At 42.0% G+C, this 25,111-nt stretch overlaps 1 protein-coding gene across 2 annotated transcripts in view; it reads right to left on the reverse strand.

Annotated features, from left to right (window-relative positions):
* Nucleotides 1-586: 586 nt before the first annotated feature.
* Nucleotides 587-25,111, reverse strand: part of C6 (complement C6) — a 57,447-nt gene continuing 32,922 nt past the window's right edge. For both annotated transcript variants that reach the window (XM_045186377.3, XM_024578571.4), the window contains 10 exons: nt 22,297-22,419; nt 19,393-19,559; nt 17,568-17,793; nt 16,549-16,720; nt 16,143-16,254; nt 14,704-14,836; nt 13,629-13,817; nt 8,555-8,642; nt 6,521-6,762; nt 587-1,352 (listed from right to left, as the gene is read on the reverse strand). In XM_045186377.3, the coding sequence (XP_045042312.2) occupies nt 1,171-1,352; nt 6,521-6,762; nt 8,555-8,642; nt 13,629-13,817; nt 14,704-14,836; nt 16,143-16,254; nt 16,549-16,720; nt 17,568-17,793; nt 19,393-19,559; nt 22,297-22,419 (1,634 nt within the window). In that variant the 3' untranslated portion in view covers nt 587-1,170. The remainder of the gene's footprint in view (nt 1,353-6,520; nt 6,763-8,554; nt 8,643-13,628; nt 13,818-14,703; nt 14,837-16,142; nt 16,255-16,548; nt 16,721-17,567; nt 17,794-19,392; nt 19,560-22,296; nt 22,420-25,111) is intronic.

Raw genomic sequence — 25,111 nt, forward strand, 5'->3', positions numbered from 1 at the left:
AATCAGGATTAGCAGTCTAGTGATTCCACTTCTAAACTATGTGTTCTCAAAATGTGACCCCTGATCATCAGCAGCAGTACTACCTGGAAAGTTCTTAGAAATACAGATCTTCAGGTCTCACCCCAGACCTGCTGGACCAGAAACTGGGGGAGGGTTGCAGGCACCTGCCTTAACCAGGTAATACTGATGCCCACTAATATTTGAGGACTGCTGCTCCAAAGACACTGCTCATCCCCAATGGCACTCGAGACTCTCTGAGAAATGGGGGTCTACTTAGTATGGCCTAATATGAAAAGTATGATGTACTTGAAAAATTACTCCCTGAAAATTCTCTGATAATTTTCCATCCAGCACATGCTTTGATTTAAAGACTTTGTGATGCACTTTAGCTGAGGCAAAGGGAATCTCTTTTCTTCTTCCTAAGAAATTAGAACTCCAGAAATTTATTAACCCCTCTAACCAGATGATTTCCATTTGAGTCCAATCATCCTTACTGTGATGCTTATTATTACTATTGGAATATTTCCTTGCATAAGATGAGGCTTAGGATAAGACTCACCCTTCCCTGCATTATTCCCTCCATAGCAATTATCACCATCGAACATACCATGTAATTTATGTGCTTATTTTATTTGCTGTATGTCTTCCTCCACATGAATGAGAGTTTCATGAAGGCAAATGGTTTTGATTGTTATTCACTGCTGTTTCGCCAGCATCTTAACCAGTACTTGGCACGTTGTAAACGTTCAGAACTATTTGTTGAATGAATGTGTGAAGGTTGGATTTCAAGAATGTGTTTTACAAGTTGTTGTAGATTTCTATGTTTAGTGACTCATTGAAGAAAATTATGGTTTTTGTCCTTATTTCTACTTGGGAGGATGCTTAATACCACAGGTGTCATAAGGTCCTCTGAAGTGCTACCATTTCAATGCAACATGAACAGAAGAGTTTACTGGATCGATATGAAAGGTGTTACCACAGGATGTGCTGCAGGGTATCAGGGCTGGAGCTGGAGGGGAAGCCAAGGCAGGAGAGGTGGGGAGAATAACGAGAAGAAACTAACACAGAAGAATTTGTCAGTAACTTCTGGGCATGCCAGTCTGCAGCTGGCATAAGAATGCCCATTTGTAGGGATTAGCTTTGGACAGTTAATCTGTTTATCAGTAACTGTCAGGCCTCACACGCTCCAGGATGCAGGATTTCCAGCCTCCTGTCGGCACATCTTACAGCTCCTATTTCACAGGTGTTCACTGTCTTACTCTTTGTCGATGATCCCATTCTGACGCAGTAGAGCTGGTCTCCACCCTTGATGCACTGGGTGGGCAACATACAGACGCATTTGGAAGTAGAGGCTGCAGTGAGAGAGAAAGACCATGTGACTCACCATGGTACTCAGGTTGGCTTTTAGCTAACTTCTCTCCAGAGTGGCAAGTGCCTTGGTGACCATAAATGAGAAAGCTGAAACAAAGGCGATGACCCAAAATACCCAACTGTGGCTGAGGGGAGTGGCCTGGACGTAAATGAGCAGAATGCACAGTAAGCCAGTAAGATCCAGCAGCGGGGCTATCTCTGACCCTGCCTTCTGCTCACTGCCCTCATCCAATCAGTTCCATCCTGATGGGCCATTTCCACAATGTCTTCAGTCAGTCCCTTCTGCTCTTTTCTCATGGGCACTGCCAAAGTGCACTTGTCTTTATCATTTACTGAACATGTACTATGAATCCCACATAGCATGCTGAGCACTTTACATGCTTTATTTCATTCCGTCCTTACAACAAGCATATACAATACATGTTAACATAGTAATTATACAGATGAGGAAATTGAGTTCAGAGACATTAAGTGATTTGTCCATGGTTCCACATTAGTAAGTGGTGAAGGCAGGTTTTAAACCCTAAATGACTCATAGGCCTGAACTCCTTAACCTAACTCTATCTATTTGTTTATTATTTCTTTCCAGCATATTCCTCAGTTATGCCAGTTAAATTGGGTAATTCTCTTATGAATAAGGCCCGGTTTCAGAACCACCTAGTCACTTCGCAATTGAAATAAATTTTGTGTTTATGAAATAGTATCAAAATAATCATTCAGGCATCGATTTTGTATCATAGAAATATACACTTGAGACCTATTTGACCCTATTAACCAATGTTACTCCATTAATTTAAAAAAAAAAGATCATTTAGGAATAAAGTTACCAAAGCTAAGTATATTAAATCACAGATTCATTTATCTATATACATGTTTTAATCAAAGTTCAAGACCCTTCACACTTTGGCCTCAACTTCCCTTTGCAACATTACCTTTCCTGCTTTCTCCATTCCAGGTAGAGTAACCTGTTCCCTCCTTCTGAAAGGTGTTCCCATTTTGTCCTTTTGCCCATACGATTCTTTCTCCTTTTTTTTGTCAGACAAATGTGCTTTGTCCTACTTTCCCCCACATGTCCAGTTTCTACACGTTTTACATCCTCCATGAAGCATTTTACAGCCACTTACCCCCACATCAAACTTCTATTTAACTAAACTTTAATGGTGTAAACTTGTCAGTACTATATCTGACATTTTCATACTTTCTCGTTAGTGAGCTTTTCCTATGTCTTTCTCCCAAGACAATTACAAGTGCTTTGTTTGAGACCAGTAACTGTGGCTTTATCCATCTGCATGTCCCACTCAGTCCTTATGATGGCACTCAATTAATTCTGCTTTGCCCATTGATTTCATATTCTGAACTTGAGGTGCAGATATACATATTCAAAAAGAAATGTATCTGATGGGTCTGGGATCATTCATGTTGCCAATACCTCTAAGTCAGGCTGAGAATCAGCAGTGATTTCATTAATGAGTAGCTTCTTTTAGGCAGATATCAATTCTAACCCATGTGTCTCAACTGATGGGAGAAAATAGGGAAAGGGCTTGGGGAGATACTCATATGTACAGGCTTTCTGCCCTTGGTAGGAACATTTTGTGAGAAAGCATGAATTTCCCTACTATGCCCTCTGCCAGTCAGCTAGAGCAGATTCTAGATGTGGAAAGTCTTGTGCATTGTTGGAAAGGTCAGGCGAGGCTGTTCCATCTCTGGAGAGGCCACAGTCTCCACTACTCTTGGGATAGTGAGTGCTTCAATGCTCTGAGCAAGGTTATCTTCAGAGGGCTGGCACAGGAGGCCTTTCCCATCACCTCCATCCACTTGTCCTCCCACGCTCAGTTCTCATGCTTGCAGCCTCATGAAACCCTTCCAGGCCAGAAGGCATTTCTCTCTCCCACAGCCCTTTTCACATGCAGCTGTGCATTAAAATTATCCATGCAATAATCGTGTAAAGTAGCTCCTCCAGTTATGGTGAACAATTTCAGTGCACAGAGTCCTTTAACTTCAGGCATCTCATCATGCTTTGTGCAGTGACTTCTGCATATTGAATAACAATGGCTATTTGCTCAATAAATCTTCCCCTCCTGTTGGTTGATGGTGGGTATTTTTGGAATTCAGACAAAACACTTCATATTCTTAAAATAGGCTCCTTGCAAGATCATTTGTGTTCTAACCTTTGACAAGTGAACTTCATGTTACTTTGAAGTTCAGTTTTTAACTTTTTCTTATTTCATTTCAGAAAGAGTAGGAAATGAGTAGTAATGTACACAGTAATTGAGAACACAATTTAGCCATGGTGACATTGAATAATCTCCCAACTTGCCATGAGCGGGTTAGGTATAAAATGCATTTTTGGCTCTCTCTTTCTTTATAAACACTGTGGTTTGTACATGGTTCTAGAGTGCTACCTGGACTGAGTTCCCTGGGACATTGACTTTTGCTCTCTAAGTACAGAAGGCTGCCAGAGGCAGTCCGTATCTCCTGCGGAGAAGATGCTTTCCGTTTGCTGATTGTGTGCAGGATCAAAGAATTCTTTAAATAATGTAAATATCTTATTAAGAAATACTTATGTTTTAGCACGATTACCTTAAGACATTCTGCTAACTCAAGCAAAATTGGTGTATTCAAACATTTTACAGTGTTTCATTTAGGTAAACTTAGACTCCTGGGATTTAGATATATATAAAACAAAGAACTAATAGTAAAGGCAGATTTTTGTGAAATTGGAAGCTGCAGCTTATTTGTTACTCAGATTTAAAAAAGAAAAATTTGTGGAAAAACAGCAAAAACACAAAAATTAAAAAAAAAACAAGTCCTCTGCAACGAAAGAGCCCCCTGCAGACACTTCCTCGGTGATAAATGAGGAGGAAGGCAAGTCCGCGGTAAACGCAGTCCTGCATGCTGGAGGCTCCTATTATTGCACAGACAGGCACCATTTTTATTTGGTCTCCTGTCCAGATTCCTTTTATTGTCTGTATGTATTTTTGACAAAACTGTTCTCGCACTACAATTTTCAAAGAAAAAGGGCGTATTTTAAATACAAAATGGTGTTGCATCCTACCGGCAGCTCTTTTCTACCACAAATTATTGTTTCTGAGAGAGATGGCAGCTGGGTAATGGTGTTGGTCAGGCAGTGAAAGAATGAGTGATAGTGTTTCTCTGTGAGTTGATTTAGTAGTGACTAGGACGAGGCAATGCACACAGCAGGCCCTGGGTTGCTGTCTCTCACAGTGGAACTGCCTTGTTCAGACACGGCTGGGAGGTTGGAAGCCCCAGACATCAACATCCTGAGTTGCCACCATCAGATGGCCTGCTGACCGTGCCTCCCTCCTGTGTCTGCCCTCTGCCGTGAGTTCAGTTCTGCCACCTACCAAGGGAGCTGGGTCTTGGTCACCAGCTTTGCATAGATTGGGATGAAACTATATTTGGGTAACAGGGATCTCTCCCCTTTTCCAGGGCTGAGTTGAGGAACATTGGGCCGGAAAGTGAAAAAGGAGTCAAGGGAACAATAAGGTCTCCCCTCAAAAGGAAGGTGGTTTTAGCAAAACCTAGGATGTAACAATCGAACAAGTTTTCACTGCATACTTTATGCCTCATTTTAAGGAAAGTTTCTGAAGAGTGTCACAAGGGAAATCTAACTGCCCGTGTGAGTTCTGTTAAATTCTAATCTCCAACCCATATTTGCGTATTGTATGAAGCTAATCTGGGCTATGTCAGGGTCAAACTTTATGTCAGAGCAAACGTACTGCTGTGGAGTTTCTGCTTCCAAGACATTCGCCAATAAAGTGCAAATAGTCCACACGTGCAGAAAGTGGAAGTGGAATGCCACTTTCTGAGTACCGAGCTGGCACAGCTATAAAGGCATGGTAAGTCCAGGCCTGGCGAGCGTGTGGGCGAGCAGTCTTTGCCACACGTTGTAGATGTGAATGTAATGTGGGAAAAATGTTTCTGGAAAGCAAGTTGACACAACAGACTTTATAGTTTAAAATAGTATTTGACTAGAAATTTCACTTTCTAAGGTATACCCTATGAAAACAATCTTACATTATAGATTTATCTGTGATAGATAATATCACACTGTTTATAATAACAAAACATTGGGGCAGATCTAAAGGCCTAACGGAAGGTTGGTTAAAGAAATCACAAAATGTCCATACAGGCTTTTGCAGGCACTAAAAAGTATGTAGTGGAGTAGTATATGATGCTAGGGAAATAATTTCATGATATAAGTGAAAAGCAGCAATAGGTAAAATCATATGGAGAGTATGACCCTATTTTATTTTTTTAAAATTTGTAACATAATCAGGGCCTCCCCTGCAGAAAATTTTTCTATGGAATGCTTGTCTGTACAAATGACTAACATCACTCCAGTTCCGAGTGGCCATACTACATGAGCAGTCCAATCCCCAGCAATCTTGGGAGAGACTGTCCTGCTGGCGGGGGCTCAGCAGGCTGCTCTCTGGGCACAGGAGTCTAGCTGTGAGCCGGGGATGACTCTGGGTGGAACCCCTTAGAACATCTGGTTGACCCCACACGTGGTGGAGGAGAGAAGTAGTTGAGGGCCCGAGAATGTTCCACAGGGAGAAACAGTGCCTGAGTCCCTGAGAACCCTGTCTGGGTTCAGGGTGTCCAGCCCGAGTAACACCGTGCCTTGGCTAGTGCCAGGTGGTACAAGAGGATGTAAAAAAAAACAAACCCCAAAACCGAGGGAGCTGCTTCAGCAATTGCTGCCCATGAGGAACCCCGCCTAGGCCCAGAGCACTCTATATGTGCTGTCCCCAGCTGGTCCCTGGTGCCAAAGGGAAGCTTAGACAATGCTCTCCAAAGCTGAGAGTGGGGAAGTGTGCCTGGTGCATGCGGTTGGGTGAGGACTCATCTTCCTGGGCTCTTAACAGTGCTGCTGATGGTGTATGCATGGAAAGAATAGAAAGACTTACACCAAAATGGTTAAAGTAGTTATTTCTCATTGTGGGTGGTTCATATTTTTCTTTTCTCTTTAAATAACTTTATACATTTTTTGTACACTAAAACAGAATAATTTCTGATTAAAGAAAGGTTTGTTTTAAGGGAGAGTGTAGAAATGCAAATAGGATACTCTAGCTGAGATGAATTTCAGGCGAGAGCATTTACAGGAGGGGGTCACCCTGGAGCTTACCTGAGCACTTTTCCCAGTCGTAGCAGGTGTCATAGCCACAGGGCTCTCTCTTTGTGCCATTGAATGCAAGTTGTTTCCTTTCAATAGCCCAGGTTAATTGTGGACCATCTTGGCAGGAACCAGAATGTAGAAAATGGAATTGCCGATTATTTAAGCATTTTTTGGCTAAAAATTCACAAGCTGGTAAAGTAAAGTGGTAGCTGGAGTTGGAATCAAACACACAGAGGTCTTCCGAATAACGGCTGCCCGAGAGAGGAAAGCAAGCATTTATACGTGAGGACCAGGAAACAAGAAAAGACATCTAGCCAGTTTAATATGTTACCTTAGTACCCAGTTATCTTTACCCTGCTCATCCCCCCACCCTCCATCCCAGTTTCTCCTCTTTCCATCCCCTTGCACGCTCTGGGATTCATCTTTCTAAAGTTTCATCTTAGTCTTGGTATTACCCCCAGTGCCTTTGAATTAAAATCTGAATTCTTAAATTCTGGTAATGAAGATCTCCCATATTTTGACTCTAATCAAGTTGCCTTTCTGGAATTATTTTTTCCCACCCCCTTACTCCTTCTTCATCACCTGACAATTGTATTGCTCATTTTCTAAACTGGTAAGATCATTTCTCTGCTGCCATCCCATGCCCTGCCCAAACAGCACTGTGTAGTCTCTCCTCTCTGCCTATCTGTGTGCAGCTCAATTCCTGTCTACATTTTGAAAATAACCCCCCTTGACCTTGCACATGGGAGTCTGTATCTCATCTGAACTCAGTAACACTCATTAATTGCAACACCAGAATCGTATATCATTACACGGCTTTGCAAGTGTGTTTATGTTGTGATGAAGAGCATGCACTTTTAAGTTCTTCTTTGTTACCTTGCTTAATCTCTCTAAGTAGGTGATGGATCCTGTTACCAAGAGGTACCCAGGGGCCATAGCTCTTGTCTTACTGAGAGGACAAGAACCCCTTGGTTACTCCAAATCTGGGTCTCTTCTCTGATGTTAGTTTTAGAGTTAACAGTCGGTGTACCAGCATTTAAAAGTGTTGCCAGGAACTAGATCCCATAGCAGAGAAGAAAAGGCCCCTCACTGAGTTCAGAGAACTTAGGCTGTGGGGCTAGCTACTCTCACCAGCTCCTTCAACACCATAGAAGAGAGAGCTAAGGACGACAGAAAGAGGTTAGGGGAAGAACTAGCATTCAGACAGTTACAGAGGGCGGTCTGTGTTCTCATGGTTTGGTATTGCCAAGATAGAGAAAGAAGTTTCCTCTGGGTTAAATGGGCACTATGAAGGCTTTAAGTACCAACCCCTAGGCCATGTGCCAGGATGTAACTTTAGGGCGGCAGGCCAGAGAGCAGAAAGAGCCTCGGTGCTTTCCTAAATGAGCGAATCACCAAACTAGCCCTAGATGGCCTGCCTCCGGGTATATTTTGTGATATAGAGAAACAAAATATTATCTTAAACTACTGTTGTTTTAGATTAAATTCAGCTGAATATAGGCCTTCAATTAATAAGCACCATCAACCCTCCTGGGTTTGTTCATAAAAGGAAAGGCAGTTATAGCAACAAAGATAATAATTTTTATTCTTCATGCTCTCTGCCCCTGCATGAAAAAATAAACTGACAAAGAGGTGTGTGTGTGTGTGTGTGTGTGTGTGTGTGTGTGTGTGTGAGAACTCTACCCTCATACCACTTTCTCCAAGGTTTTTGAGTCAGGACTTTGCCATACATTTTGAGAAAGAGGACAGCTTTAAGACAATTGAGTCTGAAGTTTTAAAATAGACAGAAATAAATCTTTATAATAAAAACAAGACTTTAAATAAACAAAATCCTTGAAAATTTATGGAACTGAGCTGAGAGACGATGAGAAAGCTTGCAACCAGTGGGGAAGAAGGAATTCAACTGAACACAGAGGCTATCAGTTATCTGAAAACTTAGTATATTCCATGTTTGTGCTTCAAGAAGCTCAGCTCCCCCATCAAGATGGCTACACTAGACTGGTCTTCCCAGTTTCCAAACATAGTCCATGGAGTATCTCTTACCTGCAGTCTTCCAGAGATATACAAATGCATCCAGATTCTGTTTCTTTTTGTCCTAGTTGACAACTGCCCCTTAATTTGCTCAGAATATCTGCAAGAAGAGAAAAATGAGTAAAGAACAGTGCACAGTATAGATTCCAAGTGATAAACCTGAATTTAGGAGCGAAGGCAATTTATCTCCTGCAGTTAAAACATTCATTATGGCTTTTCCAAATAAGCAGTCATGAAATAGCTCACCTGAAAGGTCCTTTCTAGCTCTCATGAGCTGTCATTTCCAACTTAAAATTCCTATTAGGTTCAGATAACTACCAACAAAATAGAAATTTCTGTTCATTTACTTTTTAAATATTTATGGAACAACTATGGTATTCCCAGCACTACATTAGGTTCTAGGGGTAGAGTATTGAGAAAATTTTACCCAGACCTTATGCTCACAGAGCTTATAGTCTAATGGAGGTGGACAGATATTAATACAAAATACACTAATACAGCCCTGGCTGAGTAGCTCCGTGGGTTAGAGTGTCATCCAGATGCACCAAGGCTGTGGGTTCGATCCCTAGTCTGGGCACATACAAGAATCAACCAATGAATGCATAAATAATTGGAACAACAAATTGATATCTCTCTCTCTCACTCTCTCTCTCAAATTAATGAAATAAAAAATATATAATAATACAAATAGAATTGTTGTCCTTAATGCTATTAAAGACAAAGCATATAATCAAGAAAATTGATATAGCTAGGAAGGTTAGAAATGGTAAAATGAAAAAAGGGGAACTTTTCAAAGCAAAGGAAACATCATTATAAAAGTGCTTGAGACCCTGGCTGGTGTGGCTCAGTGGACTGAGTGCTGGACTGCAAAACAAAGGGTCGCTGGTTCGATTCCCAGTCAGGGCACATGCCTGGGTTACAGACCAGGTCCCCAGCAGGGGGGCATGCTAGAGGCAACCAAACATTGCTGCTTCTCTCCCTCTCTTTCTCCCTCCCTTCCCCTATCTCTAAAAATAACATCTTTTTTTTTTTTAAGTGCTCAAGAGAGCAGCATGTGGAAGTGGACACGAGCTGATTGGAGTGCACAAAAACAAGCGCATGGAACAAGGTACGGCCTTGGGCAGGGTCTCACAGGCCTTGGGAGGACCGTTGTCCTTACTTTATAAGCAGTGGAAAGTCTTTGATAGGTTTAAGCAGGTGTGACAAAATCAGGTCTGGCTTTTGAAAAAGAAATTAATTCTGGCTCCTGTGTAGAGAATGGAGAGGCATGGTGGTCAAGACAGCTTTGGGTAGACAACCTATGAGGTTATTGTAGTAGATAAAGTAGCTGATGGTGTGCATTGTGGGGGAGATATGAGAACTGTGAAGCATGATTCTTAGGTTTTTTGTCTGCATAAGAGACTAGACATGGGTGCCTTCACTGAAACAGAAAATATTGGATGTTAGTTTTAGGGAGGGGAGTGTGATGATTCAAGAGTTCCTTTCTGCATGTATTGAATATGTGGCATCTTTAAGACATCTAAACAGAACAGATATATAGAAATTTGGATATTCAGGTCTAAAGCTCAGTGGAGGAGTGGAAGACTTACACTTGTCATTAGCATATGGGGGATCATCCAAGCTATGGGTAGGGGTGAGACTCCCCAGTAAAAGTTTAGCATAGGTGGGGGGAGACAGATTGGAGCCTTGAGGAGCTTCAGCATTAAATGCTGGATTTCCTCAAGGCTCCTGCCAAAAATACAGGGCAATAACCAGAGAAGTAGAATCTAAAGGAGACGGTGTCCTATCTTGGAAACCACAGAAAGAACATATATACTGACGGTCAACACTGTTAAATGTGGCTGAGAGGTCAAGAAAGATGAGAACCAACATACTGTCTGTTACATTTAGCAATGCAGGTAACAGTGATGACAATTCTGCAAGTGGGCGCTGGGGAGCAATGGCTTGAGAGTCTGATTTTCTTAGAAGAAGAATCAATGAAGAAACGTAATGGAGCTATTGATACATGCACGATATTCTGGGCACTAGGATATCATGATGAAAAAGAAAAAGAAAGGATAAAACAGCAGTGGTCCCTTTCTCCATGAATCTAAAGGGTAGTGGGAAAACAGACATTAATCATAATCATTATAATGGGTTCACACTTAAAGGCTCAGATAGGTGTTTTGAAGAAAGAGAACATGGTTCTGGGAGATCACATTAAAAAAGACCCCAACTGAGAAATGCAAGCAAGATCCATAAGGAAATGACACTTGAGCTAAGATGAGCAAGTGACTTGTAAGTATGTGAGAAAGGGAAATTAAAGTAGAGAGAATAGCACTCGGGTGTATTATAAGGGAGGGGAGTTCTTGGATATAATTTGCTTACCTTAAGGCTCATCCACAGAACCTGTACACGGGTTGAGTCACACCTGGAACTGACCCCTGGAGCCTGGGGGCTGAAAGACTTCCCGGGACTGAATCTGACTAAGCCACGGAACCACATTGGCCTCTACAAGCAAGTCATTGTCAAAGGGGGCAGTGGGCAGTTATTTATATTCTGCCACATTAGATGATACGGCAAGAGACTCTGCTTATAGTCCCTCCTCTTAGCCGATAAGGGTTTGAGAAACAAAGAAGGTTTATGTTAAAAGGCGAAAATAAAGGTTTAAAAAATTGGTAGGTTTTCTTCTTCACTGCTATTGCCATTTCCTGCTACTCTGTTAGAACCCTCACTGCATCTGGTGAAATCTGGCCCGGAACTTGTATGAACATGGAGACCTACAGCCACTGGTTAGGCCTCAGATAGTAAGATTTCCAGGAACATGGGACTGTCTTTCGTTTCTTATATAGCTATATTTCTTTGCCCTTTGGAAATAAATCCACACTTAGGTCAGGGAGGGACTGCAAGCCACACATTGTTTCCAAAGAGAATCACCTTTTCAGAGACACAGAGCATTACTCTTTCACTTGGGACCTGAAATTGTCAGGGATCACATTCACTGGGAAGCTGAAATTGTCAGAGATCACAGGCAAGGAGTCTTTGTTCCCTTGCTGAGAGTCAGGTTGGAGGCAGAGCTGGCCCTCAGTGGCCCACACCCCCCAGCACAGTTTGTGAGCAACATGGAAATAAGGACATCACCATGTGTGAGGGGCTAAGGGCAAGAGGATCTTCTGGAGGTGTTGATTTCTCAGAGGAAGGAAAATAGTAACTGTGAGGCGAGCAGCATCTCATTTTTTCATGTTGAAAGAATCCAAAGTCCTTCCCTGTCCAATAAATGGCCTGAAAGTCTCTTTACCTCACAGCTCCCCCACATTGAAAGGGTGCCCAATTTCACTGATGAGTTTTTTCTCTTTCTGTGTCTTGCTTCATTAATCATTTTTGTCAATGTTGTTGGAGAGAAAGTTTATAGGAGAGGATATAGGTTTCCAATATCTTGATGCAGAACATCTCATTATCCCTCAGTTTGGATTATAAATGCAATTTCTTTTTCATACACAGTCATGCACCTGTGTGGGTGTGCGTACATGTGCTGTTGTCTGCACAGAAAAGAGGATGCTGCCTTAGATGCCCCAAGGACCTTAGCTTTCTGAAGCCTGTGCATCCCAAACGTTTCTATCCCTCCCGCATGCATGATTAGGCGTCAGCCGAGACCAAGCTACAATATTTACCTGAAATTCTTACAAATTTTCATGAGATCTCTTTATCAATAATTTTAAGGTTATGAAACAGGTTAACTTTTTCCCTTTCCTTCACACATTGTAAAAACTCAGAAGAGGATAAAGAAGGCAAGATGGCAAAGAGCTTGGGGAATTAGCACAGTTCCTGCTTGACCAGAACTGTCTGGCCTCGGGTCGAATTTACCTTCTCTGTGCCTCCTGTGTTTTCATTAGCAAAATGGGCCTAATCACATCTGATCTCAGATACAGCCTCAAGGATTCTCTGATTAAAAGTGAGACATTATCTGAACACGCATGTTAAGAAATTTAGAAGACATGAATTGGTAGAAGCTCCGTTAACTGTTTAACCATCCTTCACTAAGTACCTGACTTGCCAGGCTGTTCTCTGGTCCCTCTCTGCCAGCTGCCTGTCTGACACTGAACTTCAAGACTTATGGTTCCTCTCTCCCGAAGGTTCACACTTCTGCTCCCACCAGTCCAACAACAGGTTTATCAAGAGTCAGTTTGGTTTGTTCCAAATCTATTTACGTCAGTTGTTATTGTAAAGCTGTAAGTCAATTAAATACATCAACGGAAGAAATAAGGAGAAAAAAGTTATTTTTATACAAACTAAGTAGAAAACTTTGAATGAGTATAAGTAATTTGCAAAATTTTGTACTATGAAAGCATTAGAAGAATATAAAAAAAATTGTAAAGCACTGTCCAGTTAATTTGCTTTAAAAGTGCCTTTAAAGCAATGCTTATCAACTCTACACACACTTGGATGAGCTAGGACAGATTTTAAACAAAGACTGAATACTGGACCCTCCCTAGCTTAATGACATCAGAATCGGGGGGACGACTTTGGATTAAAGATGTGCCCCACCTGGAGTTAAAACTGTTGTTTCAGAGCAACTGGCGTGAGATAACATGGTATGGGGTGAATTATGTATTTGTTTTAGATGATGAGGAGGAAGAAGTTGTGGAACTCAAATTAGGAGACTCACTACAAATAAGAATTTTGTCCTACGTCAGAAAATTGGTGAATAAATGTGCATTTCTATGTTTCAAGTAAAAATAAAATGCTTATGTAATTGAGAAGTAGTGTGCACTGCTATTTTTATGGCCCTCTACTTTAACCAGTTTTCAGCTAACCATCAATTATGATTGCGTTTAGACGAGTGAACTTGCACTCCCTCAAAATACTGAAGTCCATTGAAAAAGAAAAAGGACCTCGATCTCTAAACTTTGAATATATCCCCTTGGCTGATAACTTTGCATTTCTGCCTGACTGCTTCATCTATATAGGATGACATGTGACCTCATTATCTATACGACCTGCCTTGTCCTCCCAAATCACACTCGAGAGACAGCACCATGGTAGAAGTCATACTACAATCTTGGGAGGCGCCCCCTTGGCAGACCCAGGGTCCTGTGCTGCTACTCACCATTTTCGCAGGTGAGTGAGTCTGAAATGGGCGGTATCCAGGAATCCTCTGTGCACGTGTACGTCGACGGCCCAGAAACGACAAAGCCTTTGGGACAGGTGAGCTCAACAGATTTACCAATTTCATATGATATCTGAAATGGTGACAGTGTCAGAACGTCCTGCACAAGTGGCTTGAGGCACTGTGTTCCTGCAGGCAGAGAAGCAGTTGCGATGTGTTTAGTGGAGCTCAGAATACTCACTGGGTGTAGGCAGGTTTTATGCAGCCCAAGAGGCGATTTTAATGTGATTTATTGCATTTGGTCTGCTTTAATGCCGCCTTTTGATCAGAACACTCGACGGCTGAGGATCCCAGGCTTCCCCTTTAGTTCCACTCTCTGAGATTCCCCTGCAAAGGAACTGGCTCCCACCACTTCCAACTTTCATTGCATTATTGGGACCTCTTCTTCTTCCCTTTTCTTGTTTGCCCCAGCGCAAGTCACCACACTGTGGGTGATTCAGCGGCAGGACATTGTAATTGATGCTAGTCTCAATTCTGCTTCATGGGGTCCCATAATAACTCTTTGGAGTCCCCATGCGAGCCCTGTTTGAATCCCGTTTTGACGCTTCTATAGCACAGATATGCGTGGAGCCTGCAAACTCCTCCCCTCCTCCTCAGGAAAGGATGTGAATGTGCTCCAAAGAGAAAACCGCATTTCCTGTAAAATCCCATTTCTAATACATACAGGGTGTAAGTATCATCTTCCTGGGACTCAACCATTTGCATCAGCTTGTACATCAGGCGAGGCAGATGCCCCTGGTTACATGCAGTGAGCAAACTTCCAGATTCCCTTTTAAGCACAGGTTTTGCCATCTTGTGTGTATGAGGCTAACACACAGGGGTAGAACTAAAACATGAAAATACTTTGAAATCTAATTTTAGCAGATGAATCCTATTTTCTGCTTCACTAAAGCTTTTTACCAGCATTGTTAAAAAGCAGTAACATGTACTGATCTATGGGTGTGACTCTGCTTTATTTATTTTGGGTGCATTCGTCCCTTAGAGTAGTCTCGCGACACAGATGCCCAGTTCTCACGTTGGCATTCCACGTCCGATTGTCTCCAGGTCCTGTCTGGTAAGCAGCGGAAGTACTGGTAGCCAACAAGTTTGAATCCAGTATAGCATGCGATTTCAGCATCTTCCCCAAATGAGTACAATTTCTTCTCATTCTAGAATCAAAAGCAAAACCAGCAAGTTATTAGTGGTTATGTATAATATTTCTGAACGCCGTGGGGTTGTCCTGGGCTCTTTCTATTCTTTCACTCCTGTATCTACTCAGTCACAGAGGCCTCTCAATTTTGACTTTTAAGTAGCTCTCAGCATGCTCCCCTGGCCTTTGTCATTGCCACGGCCTTTGTGCATGGAGTTTATCATCTCTTACAAGGACAATTTTCTAACTGGTCCCTTTTCTAATCCAGCTTCCACATTGCTAATCTAAATTGATTAGGATTCTCTTTTTTTCCCTTACAAACTTGCTCCCCTGTATATGGGATGCCCTACTATTTCAAGAATTAAAAAAGAAAAGAAAAGAAAAACTACATGCTTATCCTTTAGCGGCTATAAACTGAATATATAATATATCCTACATATGCAAACGTATGCAGTTGCTATGATGACTAATTGACTACAAATCATTTAAAAGTGTTAATTCCTAGTAAGCCATTGGTCATTACATATTTTCCCAATTATGGGTAATTAAAATACAACTACTGTTGTATGTATGTGGGGGGGGGGCACTAAAATTCTCAAGATAAAATGATATAGTTGAAAAAAATTAAAGGCTTTTCTGCAGAAAAGTAAAATTGATTAGGGAGCATACCGTTCCATTTTAAGTTGTCTCTTGAAAGTTTATATCTGAAGCCACAGACCTGTCTGACTAGTCTGACCAAATATATATTTGTTTTTTTTTTAAATCATAGCAACATATTGTGGCTTAATAAAAAAATAAAATGATTAATTGTATATTAATTATATTAAAACTGTATTGACTAGTTAAGGTGCTATAGGTTCCTAACTTACTAAGTCATTACAGATGCAGCACCTCCTGCAACTGCAGCCGGGACTAGTTTGTCTCTCGGACAACATGCTTGGGTCGGGCATTTGTCCGCTCGGACTCAGAATTAAACAGTCGGATCGTACTCGCAGATTCTCACCCACACGCAAACCTGTCATGCTCAAGTTCCATTCCCCGTTCACATGTTCACATAACTGTCCCATTAGCACATGAAGTGGTAGTGCCCAGGAACACAGGGGACCTGCAGCCTCTGCCCTAACGATCAGACACAAAGACCTCTCCAGGGAGTTCAGAGTGGAAGAGTGGCCAACCGTTTCTGAAGGTCACCTTCTTTACTTTCCAAGTCAACAGAAGATGATCAAACTAGGAAAACAATCTCTAAATTTAAAAAACATACTTTTTTAAGCTCTTTTTTTTTTTTTTTTGAAATCCACACCTAAAGTGAAGGTGAGGATGCTTACTCGGATAAATCCATTTTCCGGAGGAACTGGCAGAGGACACCCTGTATCTGGTTCCCTGTCAGGAAGGTCTTCTTCTTTCCTGTATTCATCATCATGGATACAGGCTTGTCCACTAAAAGGGAAAAATACATGTGTACATAATACAATAAACATGAATATATGTAACACGTGTTTGCGTGTCTATGTATATGTGTAGGCATATGCATACACATTATATAGTGTATATGTAATATATGTAAAAAATAGAGAAAGGGTAACAGCAGGTACAATATCTCACTAATATGCTCTGTGGGAATAGAGACAATTCTAATTATTTCTTTATTTAGCGGTAGGATACTAACCCCTTAACTGCCTGTGTTAGCGGGTAACTGACCATCCTTTCCCACTAGGCATCCTGCCTCCTTACTTGTTCTCCATTATTGAAATCGTGCAGTGCTCCTCTTGCCAACTCTCCCCCTCACAGGGCTTCCCTCCTTGTTGGCGGGCAGGGTTGTTGCATTCTCGGGTTCTCCATCTCTTATACGTGACGTCACACTGGCTCCAGGAAGACCAGCAGCCCCAGTTCCCATCCACTGCATCTGGAATGCACCCACCCATCACAGTGCACCTGAGAGGATGTGGGCTTTGGCACCTGGCCAGCTTGGTTCCCCTACTTTTTAGCTGTATCATCCTTTGCGGAATATCACAGGATTATTGTAGGGTAAAAAGAAATTAGGGCCTGACACATGGCCTGATTTCCTTTTCCTGTTCCCACAGCCTGGATCAAATGACAACTATTATGAATCATTTTCAACTATCTGCAGCATATCACACATACAGGTATATGCATACATCTGCGTAGAAAGAGGAACTTCTTCTGAATACAACATATATCAACCCATGTGTTTAAAGGCAATGGAATACTTTCTTACTCCCATGACACCTCCCCTTTCTGAGAAGAATTACAGGTAACCAGGGACATTACTTAGTCCTGTATGAAAGCCTTGGTCCTGGCTTAATGTATCCGTAATACCAAGCCATCTTCATTCTACATTACAATACATAAAAAAGGCTTATCACAATACTATCACATTTTTATTTCCTAATATTTTCTATTATTTTATTTATTTTATAATATAGGCATTGTGCTGTGTATCCTTTATGTATGTGTGTGTGTATGATACATCTTTGGATATGTTTAATGGATGAACAGTTGGAGGCATAGAGGGGCTGGGTGACTTTCCCAAGGCCACATCATTGGGAGGTCACAACGGACACATTCCAGGGCTGTTTGACCTTAGCATCTAGCTTTTACAGGCTTATTTCCCCCCTGTGTTTGCATAAGGTGGAAGATGCTAATAGAAGTGTTTTTGTTTGAATGGACCAACCTAACATACCTTTTGCAGGGGAAAAGGTGTGTGCCACAAGTCAGTCACTGACACTTACCAGATTTATAATCCGGGGCGCGTCTCTCACAGTTGTCACCGTAGGTGCCACTCTGGCACACACACAGACACTCGGTCCCGGCGAGTGTGGGGCGGCCGTTGTTTGGGCATGGAGCACACTGGCAAGGGTCAAACTTGGCTGCATATTCTTGAAAAGCTTTCCTGAGGTTGTTCCGTCTGGTCACGGCACAGGCGATGTTTCTCACCAAGTCCGTGATGGGAGCAAGCTAAGAGCAGATGGCAGAGAGGAGGTCCCATCACAGTGACATCCTTTTGCACATGCTGTCAAAATTCTCATGGAATGGGAGGCAAGGCATGGAAAATCCCGAACTTCAAAGGGATTAGGGTAGAATGTGGTGCATCTGCAGCTGAACCAGTGGAGAAAAGGGGAGGGCAGAGGGGTTTCCTACCCTTCTACAGCGGGTGCGGCAGCTTTCAGCAAGATCAGCTTGCTTTTGTACTCCCCAAAGTAGGGCAGGTGTGAGGGACCTGGAGGTTCCTCTCCCTGGAATTCTACTATGGAGGAAGCCTCATGTGAGGTGTCGCTTACTTGGACTGGCATCATATTATTTATTAAGCACCAAATGCATGCATCAAAGTGCTGAGATAGGTGACCACGAGTTAGGCAGCTCAGGAATGCTCTGCTGAAACCTCATTATGTTTGACCCAAGCAGAAAAATCCAGAGAGGATAAAGAGAGGCTTTCTGAGTTCTCAGTTTTTCCAGGGCAGCATTGGTCTTGGTGGAACCATGGGAGAACATGCAGAGTGGGAGAAACTGGAGAGATGAACTCACTGGTAGGATGAATGGAAGAATTACCGTAACAAGTAATGGGGCAGCTGACAGGGTGTCAAGCTCACTTTCACGGGGGCCACATCAGCCTCCCAGTTGCCTTCAAAGGGCCAAATGTAATTTCAACTCCTTAACAGTTAAGGAGTAGTTACATTTATACGGTCATAAAGTTACATTTGGCCCTTTGAAAGCGACCTCAAGGCTGATGTGGCCCCTGGTGAAAGTGAGTTCGACACCCCTGGGTGAACACAAAACCAGGGCTCATTTTGTTAATATTTTAAAACCCCAAAGCAATGACTGTCTAATGCCGTGTGCGACTCACAGGTGCCCGGATGGGTGCCTGGGTCTCATTTTCCCCCCACAACCTGGAGATCGTGATGCATCTTCATGCCACATAGAAATTAGTCTATTTTCATAATGATTGAGCTCCTTTGGCTTCATTTAAATGAAAGGAGAAGAATGGCTTGTTAGCGGACATTTTAAAATGAGCTTCTGTTTTAGGTAAAACTGGTTCTAAATGGCCTATGACTGATGTGTGGGCAAAATGTTCCATAAATAATAAAAATCAACATTTTATGTAATTACAACAAGTGTAAGATTTAATCAAAGGCAATAGAACCGGAAAGCCAAATAGCTCTAAAATCCTATTGATCCGATGGGGCTATAAATGGACATTTAGGGGTGCTCGTCAAATAAGAGTTGCAAAAAAACTACAGAAATCGAATTTATTGTATACATTGGGGAGATGAAGAACACTGCCCACGGCAAATTTGAGCAGTTTTATTAACCAAATTCCCTTTCCTGATATTCTATGTATGATAGAAATTCTAAATGCTATACTAGAGAATGCTTGCTTGAAGAGCAAAGCAATAGACATGTAATTTAACATTTAAGAAAAGGTCCATTGTGCAATGCACACTAAAGAAGACATTTCCTTTAGCCTCTGAGAGAAAAACGGAAAAGGCATAGTGTGACGTTTGTGGGCTGCTAGAGAACTACTTTAGCTTTCTCACCCATATTGCTTTTTCATCTTACCTTGAAGTCAATCACAACAGGATTGTCCTTCACCGATTCTAGCCACTCGGTAAAGGCGCTCTTGCTGGGACCGGAGGTCCCCTTCTCCCACACCAAATTCGCTGCCTCCTTACTTCTACCGCCTTGAACCAAGGAAATGGATTTCTCTGCTCCCTGCACTATCGAACCTGCAAGATGTGTTAAGAAAATGACTCATTTAATTTCACTGCACATCCAACCTTTAACGAAAAGCCTGTTTGCATGAAAGTAGATGGTATAGCCACGCAGCTCCATTAAGTTAAGTGAAAAGCAAGAGAACACTTGTCCTCAACCCTGCAGAGAGTTTAATAACAGAAACAATAGTAACAGTGCCAAGAGCTACCATTTATTAAGTAGCTTCTATATGCCAGGTACTTTGCACACATTGTTTATGTCCTTCTCACAACAATCCTGAGAAGTAGGTATTACTGGAACCATGGATGTTAAAGCGAGCAGTTTGGCCCTGAACGTGTGGACTAAGGGGGTGTGGGGGGCTGGGATGCAAATGCAGCCCAAGTCCTGAGGACTCTGTCCCCTGCGCTCTGATGCCAGACCCCACTTTTGATGAGTGTTAGTGCATGCCTTGGGTCCCTGGGGATCATATGAACCACCTGGCATCTGCGGGCCAGTCCGTTGCCTGTGTGCCTGAGACTTCCAATTATAGAAAGAAGTTGACAGACGGCTTTTAAGCTGACATACAGGAGCAAAAGCACAACTAACTAAAGGGGAAAAAAAGAAATTAAACCTCAAGTTAAGAGTTGGCACGATGCTTCTCTAGAGGCAGTGGCATTTAATGTGCACAGCAGATTTTTCTACAAGTTTTTAAAACAACCCCTCTTAACCAATGGTGTCTTTAACTAAAAGAATAGCAACTGAGTAAGAGGATATTGTAATGAGAAATAAAATCAAATGAAAAGCAGACTAGGGATATGGGTAACAGTGAATACCATTAATATGATGTTGATTCTTCAGTGCCAGGAAGGCTTAGCTGTGCCTCATTGTAAACTAGTCTAGAACGATTGGAACAATGGGCGAAATACTCTCCCTATGAAGAGTAGTATATTTTTCAAAGTGAGGCATGTAAAATGATACAGAGTTATAAAAATAAAATTTTAAAGATTTTTGTACTTATTTTCATATACAAATAAGAGAAAAAATAGTATTTGCCACTATACCATATACTAATTGACAGTGACAAAATAAAAATTGTCAGAAAATAAAATTAATAAAGTTAATTACATATAGAAAATATTTAAAGTAATTCATAATAAGTGCAGGGAAAAGTTCAGATATTAACAATTACATTACAAACCTAATGGAAATGGAATGACAAGTATAATTTAAGATGTGGGAATTAGTATCTCTGAAATATGGCAATTAATTTTGTCTTTACAGTGCCTAATTTATTTGTAACTATAATGGTGATATTTTTATTTTTTGTCTTTGTACCTTAGCTTTGAAATCTCCCTTTTCACTTAATTCTTAAAATTAATTTTTGGTCTCTGAGCTCTTAATCATTGAATTTACATTCTTATTATTCTATTGCACGTAAAGCTGGCATGGAACATGTATCTATTCTTTTACTAGGTCTGTTTTGCCTGCTTTTCTCCTTTTCTGTGTTTTTTCTTTATATAATAGGAATGCATGGTTGCCAAACCAGCTCTCATTTTGCTCATGCGTGATTGAACGTGAGATCTATACAGGGCCATCTATATTCTCTGATATTTTAAATTCCCTATTTATCATGAGAGTGAACATAATATTTTTATGTGTTCCTTATCTAACTCTTCATGAGAAGTAAGCTTCATATCTTGGAGGTTTCTGTGATTTTGCTTCCCTTCGTCCTGAGCAGAATGAGTAGCAATCAGTCTGGTGACATAAGGGAATAAGAGAATTTTACAGAGAACGGAGTTATTTATAATGGCAAGGCATAGGAGAGAGCATGACTTATTTAGGTGACAACCTACAGTTTAGCCAGGCAGAGAAAAAGAGGCAAGAACTTATCCTTCAGGCTCTGTGAAACCACTACACGTTTAAGGCATCAGAGTTTTATGCTATGATTTGCCTTGAAGAAGATTGCTCTCAGAGAATGTGTGGAATGGACTGGAGGAAGGCAAGTCTCGTGGCCAGGGGCCGGTCAGGAGGCTGCTGTGGTGATCCAGGTTGGAAATGATGAGTGGAGGGTGTGCATGGGGATAAACAGTAAGCAGATGGGGGTAACTGGGAGAAATATGAGGGAGGTAGAGTGATTGCTTAGTGGGTGTGAAGGCTAGAAGGAGGGAGAAATAAAAGCTAGCACTCAGGGTCAAGAGGGCAGAGCAGGTGAACCACTGTGCTCACCTGTTCCCACAACCACATCAAAATTACACCTACATTAGAGAGCCACCACCTGGGGAACCAGCTGAACAGAACTTCTGTAAGATGTAAAGAAGAGGCCACGTCGAGGCCAAGGGAAAAAAAAAAAAAAGAATACTCAGGTTTCTGGCTTGGAGCCTGAGCTTTTTTACATCACTCTCTTAGCCCTTTATCCGTCTGTATTTTTAATGATTGTTTACACATATCATTGCTTTGTAAGCTCCTTGGTAGGAAGGTCTGATTCACATTCATCTTTACATCACAATCTCTAACATTGGGTCTCGTCCATGGGAAGAGTCAATAAATGTTAACTAAATTAAACAACTTCAGATGAAAACCTTCACCATTTCCCCTTTTAAGTGGTGCTACTGATATTTTATGTAGCACTCTCTCCCCCACACATAGAGCTCTGAGGTAGATAAATGAAATAAATGAAAAGTTAAAAACGGCACAGTCCCGTGCAATCTGGTACTTAAATTCCTGCCAGCCGCAGGGCACGCAGGGGAAGCTGCAAAGAGAGAGTACTGTTACCTTCGTATTTCTCTGACATCTTGTTGGTGGTGCACCGGTGTTCCACGGATGTTTTTGTAAAGAAAAGAAAGCGTTTCTTTGTTTCGATCCGGACACAACTTTGAACTTCTTTCTCAGTTAAACCTAGGAAATAGAGTACAAGCAGAAACTCCTGAGAATGCACCACTGAGAACGCAGAGACGAGCCTGGGGACCCAGGCCCTCTGGGAGCCCCAGGGCCCCCGTGTATCAGCCACTGACATCCAGCTCCTGTTGGGGAGAATGAGTGGCAGTCCTCACCCACAACTCCATCCTCCACAGGCCCTGCGATGGTACTGAACAGAAGAGGTGTTTATGAGTCCCTGCTCTCTCTCCCTTCACCACTGGCCCCCAGAAGCACAGATGGGGTCACTGTGGCCCATCCCGTGGGTCACCTAGGCCTCTCCCCATTGCTTACACAGAACAAACTTCTCAGCTTGCCCATCCTACTGGGCACTGCCACTGTGTGCAGCCTGCACACCAAGACATGAACACACACTGTGTGTGGTGGCCCACTGACAGACGCCCGCCCCCCCCCCCCCCCCCCCCCCCCCCCCCCCCCGCTTGCCCCGCTGGGCCACAGCTGATGTTGTGAGACCTCAGTGCATTCTGCTTTTTTTATGTTAATCACCTAAAATGTCAGTTTCGGAGGTTGGCCCTCCTTCCCTGAACACCCATTCTCACACCTTTCTGTGCTTCCTCTCCCCAACTCAGTGGCCCACTCCACCTCTATCTCCACATCCCTTTGTTTTGCTCTCAGAAATTCTGACTTCTCACCTATGAACTGCTCTTTTCAACATCCCCACTGATTGTTCTCTCATTCTCCTTATGTGAATTTGAACCCGAATTTGATATGTTTCCCACTGTCCTCATTCCAGCCCCTTCAGCTATGGGAGCTGGGGTTGGTGCTATTGTCTTCGTTTCTCAGCGCTGCTTCTGTAGGATGCCTCTCCACAGTCTGCTAAGTCTTATAAAAACTCCAATAATCAGAGGCTGAGGCCACCCAGCTCTAATATCTCCGGTCTTCATTGTCCTTGTCTTTTACCAAACTCCCAAGCATCTTTGTGGAAGATTTTGTCACCTGAACCACTCTTCCCACCACCACGCTTGCCATTGTTCTCAATGACTTCCACATCAGTGTGGGTGTCAGGGGTGAGCGGGGAACCCTGTAGGGAAACAGGTCTTGCCATCTGGAGGCTGAGGTGGTACTGTCTCTCTGGGGTCACCTGAGAAGATTTAATGGCTTTTTCCTTTTTCTTAATGGCTTCCCAAACCACCTGACCTGTTACCTGAAACACCAATTTTAGAATCCAGTTTTTTTTGATGTTTAGTTAAAAATTACCTTGCAAAATGTAAACACATGAGAGATAGAGCTGTTAATAACAGCTCTTAAGCACCTTAAAGCAAAGTAGTTTATCAAATCCCAATATTTAGGGTTGCAGGTTACCATAGGCAAGAAAGGGCAGGTTTCAAGCCTGAGGCCCGGTCCAGGTGATGCTGAAATTGGAACCTAATGGCAGAGCTCACTGAGGAAGGAGGCTGAGTGGACGGGTATGGGCTGTGCCCATTTCATGGTTTTCCCATAGTTTTTTTCAGTAGTTTGACACATCTGAAGAGATGCGTTAGAAGTTGGGAGTAAAAAATTCTTGGCTTGAAGTCCTCATGTTTACCTTGTACCTTTAACTTTAGAAGAAAAAAAGATGGCTCTTTTGATCAAGCTGAATAAATATGAGCCACTTTTCTCCTGAAAATATGGTTCTTCTAAGTGGGTCAAAATCAAATGTTTAGGCCATGTTAGGAACTTATACCTGTAGCACATAATGCCCACATGTTCTCATTCTTTTGTTAGGTTTCGATTATTTGTAAGTTAAAATGAAATTTATGTGCTCTATTCATTGATTATAACATAATTAATTAGCCATAAGCTTAGTTAATTTCCTTTTCTGAGGGTTAGAGGGGACTTCTTGAAGATTTGAATAAAGAATCCTTCCTGTGAGCCCTGGGCTTGGTCAAATAGTGATTAAAATATGAAGGCTTCCTCAGTGAATTTCTGCATGAGCCTTTTCTTCCCTGCAGTGTGTTCTCCAGCTCGCTGCCTGGCCTCTGTCCACACTGGCCAAGGAGTCATGTGATGCCACAGCACTTGGCCCCTCTCACCTGAGTGTCCCTCGGATGTGGCGCAGGGACGAGTGTTTTGGAAATGTCCTCAGCTGCTCTGACTGGGCAAAAGTCAATACTGCTAGTTGAAAATGTCATACTGATAAATAGTGAGGCAATTTCTCCTCAAATGAAGAGCAGAGAGTGACTTCTCAACAAAAGGAGTTTAAAATTACCATCTTACATATTATGGTATTTTAATTGTTTAATGTTTCTCCCAATTCCGGAAATTCTTTTCACCTTGCACGCTGAAGCAACGTCAACTTTTATTCAAGGTTTTAAATTGACTATGAGAACACTGAACAGTAGAATAAATCAAGGGATGCAAACAAAAAAGCAACTGAATTTTGTTTATTTTCCTTGAGAGAGACAAAGTGCTATGAAATATTCAAGTCACGTTGAGAAATTAATGACAAGGGATATGATACTTATTGGATAAAGCAAACAAAAAGCAAGCTCATATTCCAGTTTCATGTTGTGACTACATACAGGGAGAAGGAATAGAAAGAAAGAAAATGGAAGAGGTCAGGATATATATTTATCTAGAGATTGGGAAAAAAACAGTGAAGCACATCCCCTTGGAGAATTCTATTTTGTTAAAAATTTATTTCTGTCTAGGGGTGCTTCATCTTAACCATAAT

The sequence above is a fragment of the Desmodus rotundus genome, chromosome 1 (assembly GCF_022682495.2).
Source record: "Desmodus rotundus isolate HL8 chromosome 1, HLdesRot8A.1, whole genome shotgun sequence".
NCBI lineage: Eukaryota > Metazoa > Chordata > Mammalia > Chiroptera > Phyllostomidae > Desmodus > Desmodus rotundus.